General features: G+C 38.5%; 1 protein-coding gene across 1 annotated transcript in view; it reads right to left on the reverse strand.

Moving 5' to 3' along the window:
* TEX15 (testis expressed 15, meiosis and synapsis associated) overlaps nucleotides 1–13,277 on the reverse strand; it is an 87,744-nt gene that overhangs the window by 29,700 nt on the left and 44,767 nt on the right. Inside the window, exon 5 of the mRNA XM_081808712.1 lies at nucleotides 889–1,126. Coding sequence (XP_081664838.1) covers nucleotides 889–1,126 — 238 coding nt within the window. The remainder of the gene's footprint in view (nucleotides 1–888; nucleotides 1,127–13,277) is intronic.

Genomic DNA, 13,277 nt, shown 5'->3' on the forward strand with positions numbered 1-13,277 from the left:
CACCAGATTTCCTAAAATCAGTATGTATTACTTTTTAATATAAAAATTGTGCTTTATGAATTTGATAATATTTGAGGCCTAAACACATAAGGAATTATTCCGAAGGAAGCACTGGTTTTATGTGTACCCATCCTATGTTACAAACCTGAGGATCCTGCCTACCTAGTGTGATTTTAATAGTCCTGGCAAAGCTACAGTTAACGATAAAGTGTATCTTAACCAGTTTGTTGATGCTTAAGATTTGGTAAGACTTACTTCTTTTCAATTTTGAGTAATTTTAGACTTTCAGAAAAGTTGGGAAACTAGTTCAGAGATCCTATATACTTGTATCCAGTTTTTCCTAAAGTTAACATCTTATATAACCATGGCAAAATTATGAAAACTAAGAAACACTGTTACATTGTAATCTGAAACTAATGTGACATATAATGTATGTCAACTAGACTTCAATAAAAAATTAAAACAAAAAAATTAACATTGTATAATACTATTAACTAAAATAAAGATTAAGAGTTTAGTAACTTTAGCTTAAGCTAGAATTACTATAACCAATGTTTTGGAGAAAAACACTTAAAGCACTCTGGTATTAATTATGGTCTGAACAAAAAAGAGAGAAGGGTCATTTAAGACAGAAAAAAATATAAATTGGAAAGACAAAGATGATACAAGCTGCATTTGCTTACTTGGAGTTTTGTTTTATGCTACATACCCAACTAAAGTCAGAAATAGGGGAAAATTTCAAATGACGATGATGAAAGTAATATATATATTATTTATTTCATATAATGCAACTTAAAAACACTAGTAATTCATACTGAAAGGAGAATATGCTCAGGTCAATTTAAAGCAACTGAATATAATATTTAGTAATTGTTTTATGCTACCTACCTTAAAAATTATAATACTTTCTACAGTAATGCTTCTACTATGAGCATAATTCAAAGCAACATCAACATGTCTAAATACATAAATTCCAAGAAGAGGATTTCCTAATATCTTCAATGTAGATGTTCTGGTACTTATCCCATTTTGATATATTTCAGCCACATCATTCTGAGGAAGTGCTAAAAAGCAAAAATGTTCTTCAAGTTCTCTGCCATGTCTTCCACTCTCACGCATCTCTGACCTAAAGCAAAACAGTGTGTAGTTAAATGAGAATATTGACTGAATTTTCAAGGAGAAGATAATTATTTCAGCTTACTACAGTTAGAAAGCAAGACAATTACTGATAACATTCAGAAACATCACTATCCTATGATAACAAGTTAGGCTGAAAATCATCTAAGGAAAGAACTGAAGTAGGAAACTACTCATCCAGAATTATGGACTACATTCTGTATAGGCCAGTGATAATAAGGGCTATCATTTCTCGAATGCTACTAATAAACCCAGTGCGCTAAGACTTACCCTTTATAAGCATTTTTGTAAAATTTTTCCGAATTTTCCAAGAACTGACTGCTATTATTTTATTGTTGTTTTTATAACCATTTTTTCCTCATCCCCCTTGCCTCTGTTACACTCATTTTTAAAATGAGGAATATGAAGTTCAGAGAGTTAAACTCGCCAAAATAGCAAGGTGACAAGAGTTGGAATTATTTATGTGAACTCTTGTCTGCTAAGTTCCAGAGCTCAAGTTCTCACTTTTCTATGGATGAAAGAACAGGCATTTCGTAAATAAATATATAGAGAGATACATATGGTAAACTATTAGGGAAATTCTCCATTTTTCAGGGATCCAGACAGCAGCTGGAAGAAACAAGCTAGGATTTGATTAGAGTACTCCTATCACAGAAGTAAAATTATGAATCATCCTCAGAAAAGATTATAATCTGAAGTACACACACTTAAAATTTTGACTATACTCCACAACAAGAACCACTTAACTGGGGGTGCCAGAATGGCTCAGTGGGTTAAGTGTCTGCCTTTGGCTCAGGTCATGATCCCAGGGTCCCGGGATCAAGCCCTGCATCAGGCTCCTTGCTCAGTGGGGAGTATGCATTTCCCTCTCCATCTGCAGCTCCCCCAGCTCATGCTCTCTTTCACTCTCAAATAAATTAATCTTTTTTTTTTTTTTTTGTAAAGAACCACTTAATCATATAGACAGGCAATCTATTTGGCTTGCTCAGGTGTAGTAGCTGCAACAACTGCCACGCTAGGTGATACAGTAGAGAGATCCGATTGCTAGAATAGGACAGAGGTGTGATTCCAAATCATCATCAGCAGTGGAGAACCTCAGAACTTAGAAAGTAATGTGTATACTACAAAAGGAAAATTGTTCTTGAATACCGCATGCTACCAATATTTGTTATTTCCTGGAACACCACTCACAGAGTTTGTATAAAGTATACTAAGCACATTAGCATATTAGTACTTATTGGCATGAATAACTTACTGTTTAGAGTACAAAGGGGCACAAAACACATGGCAACAGTTACAAGCAAGACTAACTGATTAGACTGTGACCACTTTGTCCCAGTTCCTGGAAATGTCAACTCCACATATCATCTCCTGCTCTTGCTTGCAACTTGACATCAGTAGATTCTATGACCCACTAAGATCTCCATGTAGATAAGATTTAAAATTCACAGAATTAGAGTACTTTTTTCTGTTTTCCCAATTTCTCAACTCATTCTTCCTAGAATCTGGAAAAGCATTAATTTTCTGAGCATGCCTAGAAGGAGTTCCCACATGGGAGTACTAACAACAATAGCACAAAGCGTGGGAGGAAGGAGATGTTCACTGTTGTAAGGTTCTTACACTACATATGAATATAACATTATGTGAAGGTACACTGTGTAAACCCTAGAGCAGTGTTTCTCAACACTGGCACACACCATTGACATTGTGGGCCAAATAACTCTTTGTGTTACCTAGTCATCTTACTGGCTTAACATTATATTCTCTTAAAGGACTGACTAAAATGTAAAAATATAACTTAATAAAGATTTGACCCAGAGCTCCAAAAACTTTTACAAATTCCTTGAGTTTCATATTAGTAATAATACTGAATACTTTGTTTTCAATGTATGTTTTCAGAATAACATTTGAAAAACATTTAGGACTAAGTATGATTTAGACAAAAGTGAGCAATAAAAAATTACTCTTTAGAAGTTTAAAAAATTTTTTCATTCCAGTGTAATTAACATATAGTGTTATATTAGTTTCTGTTGTATAAGATAGTGATTCAACAATTCCATGTATTACTCAGTGCTTGTCAATTAAGTGTACTCTTAATGCTCTTTATTTCACCCATCCCCCCCACTTCCCCTTTGGTAACCATCTCTTTGTTCTCTATAGTTCTGAGTCTGTTTTTTGTCTCCCCTCCCCCTTGTTCTTTTGTTTCTTAAATTGTACATATGAGTGAAATTCTATGGTATTTGTCTTTCTCTGACTGGCTTATTTCACTTAGCATTACTCTCTAGATCCATCCATGTTGTTGCAAATGATAAGATTTCCTTCTTTTTTATGGCTGAATTAATATTCCATTGTGAGTGTGTGCATGCGTGTGTGTGTGTACACACCACATCTTCTTTATCCATTTAATCTGCTGACGGACACCTGGGCTGCTTCCATCATTTGGCTGTTGTAAATAATGCTGCAATAAACAGGGGTGCATATATCCCTTTGAATTAGTGTTTTTGTATTCTTTGGGTAAATACCTAGTAGTGCAATGGCTGGATCATAGGGTAGTTCTATTTTTAATTTTCTGAGGAACCTCCATACTGTTTTCCAGAGGGCCTACATTAGTTTGCATTCCCCCCGACAGTGCAAGAGGGTTCCCCTCTCTCCACATCCTCAACCAATACCTGTTGTTTCTTGTGTTGTTGATGTTAACCATTTTGACAGGTGTGAGGTGAGATCTCACTGTAGTTTTGATTTGCATTTCCCTGATGATGAGTGATGTTGAACATTTTTTCATCTGTCTGTTGGCCATCTGTCCTCTTTGGAGAAATGTCTGTTTATGTCTTCTGCCCATTTTTAAATTGGATTATTTGTTTTTCGGTGTCTTTAGAAGTTTTTTTAAAAGGTTGGCTCTTCAGAATTATCAGACACTAGGATCTATGTTAACTTATTAAAATGATGAAGCTCTGAGTCTCAAGACTTCCATTTCAGATATCACAGGTAAAATGAATTTGAATAGTCTTTTGTGTTTGTAAGGACATGTAATCAAATAAGAATATAAAGACCTAGTACATACAAAGTGACCAATTACTGAGAGAGGAAAGCTGAAGAGACTCCATTTTTAGAAAGGCTCCTTCTCTGCTGCTTTTCTGCTAGGCCCCACTTACTCATGTTCTGTATTTTGCATCTGAATAAAACAAAGAAGCTATGTTCCCACCCTAAGTGGGAAACAAGAAAGTTAATCATTCTTAAGAGTTTTGTCCTAGGCCCCCAAACATCAGATAACATCTAAGAGCTGGATCCCAAACACGTTCCAGGCTATTTAGCTTCAAACAAACCTCAGTCAGTGCTGGCATAAATAATCCCTACCTTCAATGATTTATAAAATACACCTATTATTCACCTGTTACTTGCCTTTGACTGGACTCTACCCAGGATTCCTCAACCCCTTTCCAAATAATTGCCTAACTCCAAGTGATGAGACTCATTCTCCTTTCCTTTCTGAATCTCCCAGATATTCTGTCTGCTACTCTGCCTGTCACTTATGCTATTCAACAAACTCTGTTTTCACTTCCTGGCTTGCATTTGATTTCTACCAGGTGCGAAGTCAAGGACCCTCCTGGATGGTCCTGTGGGACCCCTCTCTGGGTCCAAGAACCCAGCCTACCTGCATTATTACCAAGAAACATTAATGCCAATCAGATTCTATGCTAACAGAATATTTACATTATCTTAAATATAAATAAAACAAATAATAGCTAAGAATAACTTTCCAGAAATATTTACTCATGTCTTTATGCAATAATACTAATAAGGAATAAGTATCACAATCTGTCAGCCCCTGTACCTTAAACATACTTTAAGCTCTGGAGTGGAAAGTTCGAAATCAACCGAGCATGCAAGTGTTAAACCTGTAGATATACTCTTGGTGGTGGGTTAGTCATTATTTTTTTTAACCACTATTTTATTAAACATTAAGTAAATAAATGTAAAAATTTTAGATAAGAAAATTCATATGGACAGAAAAGTTATGTATAAGTTAACACAGCACAACAAATGAGTGGTAGAAACAAGATTAGAATCCTGGATATCTTTTGGAAGACCATGAACTTAGAATTGACTGTGTGCTACTATGATGCTTATCTACTGAAACCAACTATAACAAAGTGTAAGTGCCTCAGATGGAATGCCCATGTCATAGTTAATTACATTATACAGGATAGATTTCCAAGATACCTTATATATAATAGGTAGTGAATAATTTTTTGTTGAGTAATGAAACACTTTCAGTATCATATCTCAAAGTTTAACTGGAAAAAAAAAGAACTCTATTTAGCTACTGGGGTGTGTGGAGGAGAGAATACAAGTATTCAGTCAAGTATGTTTTTTGTAAAATAATTAAAGAAAATGAAGTAATTGGCTTTGGAGAGCTGGAAAAAGAATTTAATTGTTTTCAAATCCATCAGACTGCTGATAAGTGATCAATCTCTAGCTGGCAGGAAGTACAATATATGAAAAGAAGCATAAATAAGGTAAGACACATTGGGATTTAACTAAGTTTACAGAACAAGTAAATTGCTTAAAAAAAAAAAGGTTTTATTTATTTGACAGAGAGACAGAGCACAAGCAGGTGGAGTGGCAGACAGAGGGAGAGGGAGAAGCAGACTCCCCGCTGAGTAGAGAGCTGGACGTTGGGCTTGATCCCTGGACCCTGGGATCATGACCTGAGCTGAAGGCAGAAGCTTAACTGACTGAGCCACAGGCATCCTGTAAATTTCTTTTTTTTTTTTTTTTTAGAGAGGGGGAGAGAGAGAAAGTGGGGATAAGGAGGGGGCAGAGGGTGAGGGAGAGAGAGAATCCCAAGCCCAGTACGGAGGCCAACATGGGGCTTGACCCCACAACCCCAAGATCATGACCCAAGTTGAAATCAAGAGACAGATGCTTAACCGACTGAGGCACCCAGGCACCCCAGAAGAGGTACATTTTTGATTCAAGTGTAGTGATGTCACAAGATAGAGCAGACCTCACCCTCTGGCCCCTAGCAAAGATCAACCATTAGATAGCTACCTATAAACAAAAACAGCTCTGAGAGAGCTTTGGAGTACACTTAAGAAACTTCAGCAACATGGTGGCATAAAAAGTAACTGCACAGAAAGGGACGGATGAACAGTTTCAATTTTCCTGTACCATCCCACACATTGAGCTGGCATTGCTCAGTGCCAAGAGGGAACTCTCTAGATAGAAAGAGATCCCCTCACCAGGAAAGTGAGAGTGAGGTAATCAGTTTCCCCAGCCCTCTGGGGCACTAACATGAAGGATCAAGGATCTGCTTTGGTTTTACCCCAACCAGAGAATGGGAAAGCTGAGACACAAAGAGACTGGCAGGAACAAGGAAGAAAAGCAGAGGCTACCAACAGGAGCTATACAGCAGGAGCAACTACCATCCCACCGACTGCTCAGCAAATATCAGTAGCTTTCACTACTGAAGAAACAGCCAGTGTGGCTGCAGCATACCCCTACAAATTTCACTAGTTTCAGACCCACAGGTATTTATATTTGTTGACACCAGCCACCTGAGTCTCCCCACCCGCCTTCCACCAGAAGCCAGCCAAAGACTCTCTGGCTTCAAGAGTGCAACAACCAACTCAGATTCCTGCAGCTGACACCCACCAATATGCAGGTGCTCAGGGCTAGCTCCTCCAGCTGTGTACTTATATGCTGTTGGCTAAACACCTGTCACCAGCCTAAACTGCTGTGGGCACACCATGGCAAGATCCTGCAGCCACATTAGGCCACACCCATAGCGAAGGCCCCTACAGCTGCATGTGGGCCCAGATCAAGCCCTATCTTATGTCACTGGCCTGTATCACTAGGGTCACCTGCAGCTAGCTACTCCAGCTATACACCTGAATACCCTCTGGCCCAATCCCCATCATTAACCCCCACACTGCTATGTGTCCAGGGCAAGATATAGCTAACACAGTAATGAACAACCACTGCTTACTCTGGTCTCTAGCTGATGGACCAGGAGGAGATGCTGAGAACCCCAACAGCCCTTGCAGCTTATGTGAATGCCTGGCAGCACTCACCAAAGACCACACAACTGTCAATAATGTACAGGCCAAGGCCTGATCCAGTGAGTTGTCATCCACCCCCCTAGACCTGAAGCAACTACATGCCCTGCACTTGGCACCCTGTATCATAGCACACTCTAACATGCCCCTATCTGCAGGTGAAGGTCTATACTTATCAAAGTTCAATGTATAAAGTCTGGAAAAGAAAACCACTTCTTCAAATTTATAGACACCTATGCAAAGCTATGAAGATTATGAAGAATCAGGGAAATATGACTCTACCAAAGGCATACAGTAAAGCTCCAGTAATGTACACAAAGAAATGGAGATACAGGATTTTTCCTAAGAATTCAAACTTACTCTAAACATTCGACATAACATTGAAGTCCTATTTAGAATTAGGCAAGAAAAACAGATAAAAGGCAACCAAATTGGAAACGAAGAAGCAAATGCAATCCCTATTTGCAGATGACTCTGATATTACCCACAGAAAATCTAAAGACTCCACCAAAAAACTCCTAGAGTAAATGAATTTAGTAAAGTTTCAGCATACAAAATCAATATACAGAAAATTGTTACATTTCTATATACTGAAAAGATCAGAAAGAGAAATTCAGAAAACAATCCCATTTACAACAAATTGAAAAGAATAAAATACCTAGAAATAAATTTAACCAAGAAGGGGAAAGACCTGTATACTGAAAACTGACACTGATGAGTGAAACTGAAGAAGACACAGATATAAAGATATTCTGTGCTCATGAACTGGAAAAATTAACGGTTTTTAAATGTCCATAAAACCCAAGGCAATCTATAATTCAATGCAATCCCCACTGAAATTCCAATGGCATTTTTCATAGAAATGGAATAAATAATCCTAAATTTGTATGGAACCACAAAGACCACGAATAGCCAAAGCAATCTTGAGAGAGAAGAACAAAGTTGGAAGCACAATGCTCTCTGATTTCAAATTACAGTTTAAAGGTATAAAAATCAAAACAGCATGGCACTAGCGTAAAAATAGACACATAGAGCAATGGAACAGAATAAAGAGCCCAGAAATAAACCCAGGCATATGCAGTCAGTTAATTTATGACAAAGAAGCCAAGAATATACAATGGGAAAGGACAGTCTCTTCAATAAATGGGGTTGGGAAACTGGACAGTCACATGCAAAAGAGTGAAACTAGATCACTTTTTACACCATACATAAAAATTAACTCAAAATGGATAAAAGACTTGAATGTAAGACTTGAAACAATGATCTCCTAGAAGGAAACATAGGCAATAGGCTCCTGTACATTGGTCTTGGCAATGATTTTTTTGGATCTGACTCTAAAAGCAAAGGCAACAAAAGCAAAAATAGCAAGTGGGACTATATCAAACTAAAATACTTGTGCACAGCAAAAAGAATCAACAAAAGGAAAAGTCAACCTATGGAGTGGGAGAAAATATTTACAAACCATATGTCTGATAAGGGGTTAATATCCAAAATACATAAGGAGCAAACAATTCAAAAGTGAAAACACAATCTGATTTAAAAATGGCAGAGAACTTTAATGGACATTTTTCCAAAGAAAATGCACAAATGGCCAACAAGTATATGACAAGGTGCTCTACATCACTAGTCATCAGGGAAATGCATATCAAAACCATAATGAGAGATCATCTCATACCTGTCAGAATGGCTATTCTCAAAAAGACAAGGTAAAGTGCTGGTGAGGATATAGGGAAAAGGGAACCCTGGTGCATTGTTAATTGGAATATAAATTGGTGCACCACTATGGAAAATAGTATGGAGATTCCTGAAAACATTAAAAATAGAACTACTATATGATCAAGTAATCCCGCTTCTGGGTATGTATCTGAAGTAGATGAAACTGCTATCTCAGAGAAATATCTGCACCAACAATGTTCACTGCAGCATTACTTGCAATAGCTAAGACATGGAAACAACTTAAGTATCCATCAACACATGAACTGACTAAAGAAAATGTGGTACACACATACAATGGAATATTATTCAGCAATAAATGAAGGAAATCCTTCAGTCTGCAACAAAATGAATGAACCTTGAGGGTATTACGGTACGAACTCAGAGAGAGACAAATACCATATAATCTCACTTACACGTGGAATCTAAAAACATCAAATTCATAGAAACAGAGTAGAATGGTGGTTGCCAGGCCTAGAGAGTGGGTGAAATGGGGAGATGCTGGTCAAGGGTACAAACTTTCAGTTATAAGATGAGTAAGTTCAGAGGATCTATGGGACAGCATGGTAACTGCAGTTAATAATACCGTATCATATACTTGGAAGTTACTATAAGAATAGAGCTTTGGGACGCCTGGGTGGCTCATTCGGTTAAGTGTCTGCCTTCGGCTCAGGTCATGATCCCAGGGTCAAGTCCCGCATCAGGCTCCTTGCTCGGCGGGGAGCCTGCTTCTCCTCTGCCTGCTGCTCCCCCTGCTTGTGCTCTCAAAATCTTTAAAAAAAAGTTAGCTTAAAAAAAATAGAATAGAGCTTTAATGTTCTCACCATAACAACAAAATTGTTAATTATGTGAAGTAAAAGATGAGTTAACTAATGTTATCATAGTAAACATTTCATAATATACATGTGGATCATCACATTATACACCTTAAACTTACACAGTGTTATATGTTAATATTTCAATAAAGCTGGAGGGAAAAAAATTTTCTCACACAAAAATTCTGGAGATAAGGCGGTATAATATTAGTTTTCTATTGCTGCTGTAACAAATTCCCACAGACTTAGTGGATTGAAACAAATCAAGTTTGGTTTTTTTTTTTCCAAAGATCCATTTATTTATTTTAGAGAGTGCGAGCTAGGGGAGGGGCGGAGAGAGAGGGAGAGGGAGAATCCCTGAGCACACTTGTGGCTTAGGGGAGCCTGACAAGGGGCTCGATCCCAGGACTCCGAGATCATGACCTGAGCTGAAACTAAGAACTCAGCCGCTTAACCAACTGAGCTACCCAGGTGCCCCAACAAATCAAGTTTATTATTTTACAGTTCAGCAGGACGTAAGTCCAATATAGGTCTCATCGGGTTAAAATAAAGATGTCATTTTGATTGTGTTCCTGTGTCAGGGTCTGGGGGAAGATCTCTTCACTTGTTAGCAAAATTTAATTACTTGCAGAGGGAGGACTAACATACCATTTCCTTTCTAGCTGTTAGCTGTAGGCTGCTCCCAGGTCCTAGAAGTTACCCGAATTCCTTGAGTCATAACACCTTTCCTCCATCTTTAAAGCCAGGAAAAACAGGGGGCACCTGGGTGGCTCAGTCATTAAGCGTCTGCCTTCGGCTCAGGTCATGATCCCAGCATCCTGGGATTGAGCCCTACCTTGGGCTCCCTGCTCCGCGGGAAGCCTGCGTCTCCCTCTCCCACTCCCCCTGCTTGTGTTCCCTCTCTCACTGTGTCTCTCTCTGTCAAATAAATAAATAAAATCTTTAAAAAATAAATAAAAAATAAAGCCAGGAAAAGCAGGCTGAATCCCTCTGAAATTTTTCTTCTGTCTCCTCTCTCTGACCCTCTTACATTTCTAAGAGCTCATATCGTGAGTCCACTCACTCATACTGGGTCCACTTGGGTAACCCAAGATAATCACCATCTGCAGGTCTGTGATGTCAACCAGATCTGAAGAGTCCTTTTTGTTATGTAAAGTAACATATTCACAGATTCTAAGAATCACGATGTGGGCATCTTATGGGGGTGCACTATGCTGCCTACTGCAGGCAGATTCGGAATTTATTCAGTTCCCCAACAGTATTAAGAATTTAAGTTTCTTTGCCTTGATTCTCCACACTGCTTTCCACAGCTTTTATCTTTGGCTCCTCTAAGACTTAAGAAGGCTGCCAAGCAGCAGCTAGATCTGTAAGCTTCCTTGCTTGCAGTCCTTAATAGAGACACTTGACTTCATCTCAGGATTTCCAGGAAAATCTCATGCTGTGTTCTAATGAGCCATACAGACTAGGTTCGTACATCAGTAAACCAGTAAAAGAGAATAGGACTTGGGACGCCTGGGTGGCTCAGTCGGTTTAGCCTCTGCCTTCAGCTCAGGTCATGATCCCAGGGTCCTGGAATCGAGTCCCACATCGGGCTCCTTGCTCAGCAAGGAGCCTGCTTCTCCCTCTGCCTGCCTCTGTCTCTCTCTCTCTGATAAATAAATAAAATCTTTAAAAAAAAAAAAGAGAGCTTTTTGTGAAACAAAGGACAAAGAATAGTTTAAATTATGTAAGATGATTCAGAATTGTTAGACTATAGTCTACTAACTTGATTACCCTACACATCCTTCTTCCAACATATATACTTTAAAAAGCACTCATGCGGGGCGCCTGGGTGGCTCAGTCGTTAAGTGTCTGCCTTCGGCTCAGGTCATGATCTCAGGGTCCTGGGATCGAGCCCCGCATCAGGCTCCCTGCTCGGCGGGAAGCCTGCTTCTCCCTCTCCCTCTCCCCCTCCCCCTGCTTGTGTTCCCTCTCTAGCTGTGTCTCTCTCTGTCAAATAAATAAATAAACTCTTTAAAAAGAAAAAAAAAATAAAATAAAAAGCACTCATGCTCACACAAAACACTTTCGATCCACCTTGCAGAAAGGGAACCACCCAAAGTGTCATCCAGTTACTGCATCTAACTTCAGATCCATGTTGGGAGTAATATGCCTTCATTTCTAACAGATCTGGATATAGATCTATATAGTTAACATCCATTTAGGCAATATGTAGCTACAAGATTAAGTTATCTACACCCAAAAATACACTGGTAAAGGGAAAAAAATAGGATAACTACAATTAAATTCAGAAAAGTGAAGAATGACACAATAATGGTGTTAGCTGGCCCTGACCAACAGTACATCCTTTTGAAAAGAAGCAGCTAGGGTTCTCTATCCTCAAAATTCCAAAGGCTAGTAACCATAGCAAGATCATGTTTAGACAATGGTTGCAATTAGGACTTTCAGTCTCCTGGCAACAAACCTCTGAAACCTTCGCATCCTCCGAGGCTCTGAATCTGAAATGGCCTTTAGCTACTGCATTCCAATTTGAAACTATCCATTTCTTCCCCCAAATTGCATTTAAAATATATCTTTATTGTATAAACCTGAGTACTTTCCATTTACCTGGTAGAAAATACTTAAAAGGAGGTATTGGGAAAGTTAAAGGCAACAGACTTGTGCTTTGCAGCATACTTATTTCCTGTTAAATCTTCTTAAACCCAAATTCAAACTAACTTTTGAAAAGATGAATTCTTTACCTCAAGCTAATCTTCTGAAGCTGATCTGTGATACCAGATCATAAGAATAAAGAATCTTTCTTACAAAGTCTGAATTTTAAAGGCCTTTTGCGTCTAAGACATGGCCAAGGCACTTTAACATCCTGAATATTCTGTATAATTTCCCCCAAAACCAAAACCTCATGAAACAAATGGTTGTGCCCAAGGTATAAAGGATTATCACCAACTTCTCAAGTTGGCACCCTTACTGCCCAATCTCCAAGTTAAATCCATAGTGTAGAATCTCTTATTTGCCAGTACCCCTCTGCAGTACGAAATTCACCATCAGCTGGAATATGGTTGACTTCAAGTATAAAAACTTGCTCAATTTGGCTTAAAAATAAGTTGACTTCTTATAACAAGAAATTCAGAAATCAGGCAGCATTTATCAGGGTTGATAGATGCCATGGCTCCAGATGTCATCAAGGATCCAGGTTTTTTCCATTTCTTTGTCCTTCTGTCCTCAGCTTTAGAGTCATCCTAACACTAGTCTTTTTATTACCTCACAAGGGTGCTATCAGTAACTTAAACATGCTTTCTTGGCTCACATCCAAATGGCTTCTCTCTCCCAGAGACCCCCAAGCCAATCCATCTTGAGTGTGTTACTGACCCAAACTGATTTATTTCTGCCCACCCTTGGAACCAATCATTGATAAAGTAAATGAAATTAACCACAGATGGCTCAGACTATATCTGGAGTGAAACATAAACTAAGATCTCAAGGCTAATTCAACTACAACATTTAGCCGGGTACTGACAATCTTTAAAATGATATCCTTTCATATAAATTTGAA

Source organism: Leptonychotes weddellii, chromosome 2, assembly GCF_054177405.1.
Source record: "Leptonychotes weddellii isolate Sample4059 chromosome 2, ASM5417740v2, whole genome shotgun sequence".
Taxonomy (NCBI): Eukaryota; Metazoa; Chordata; class Mammalia; order Carnivora; family Phocidae; genus Leptonychotes; species Leptonychotes weddellii.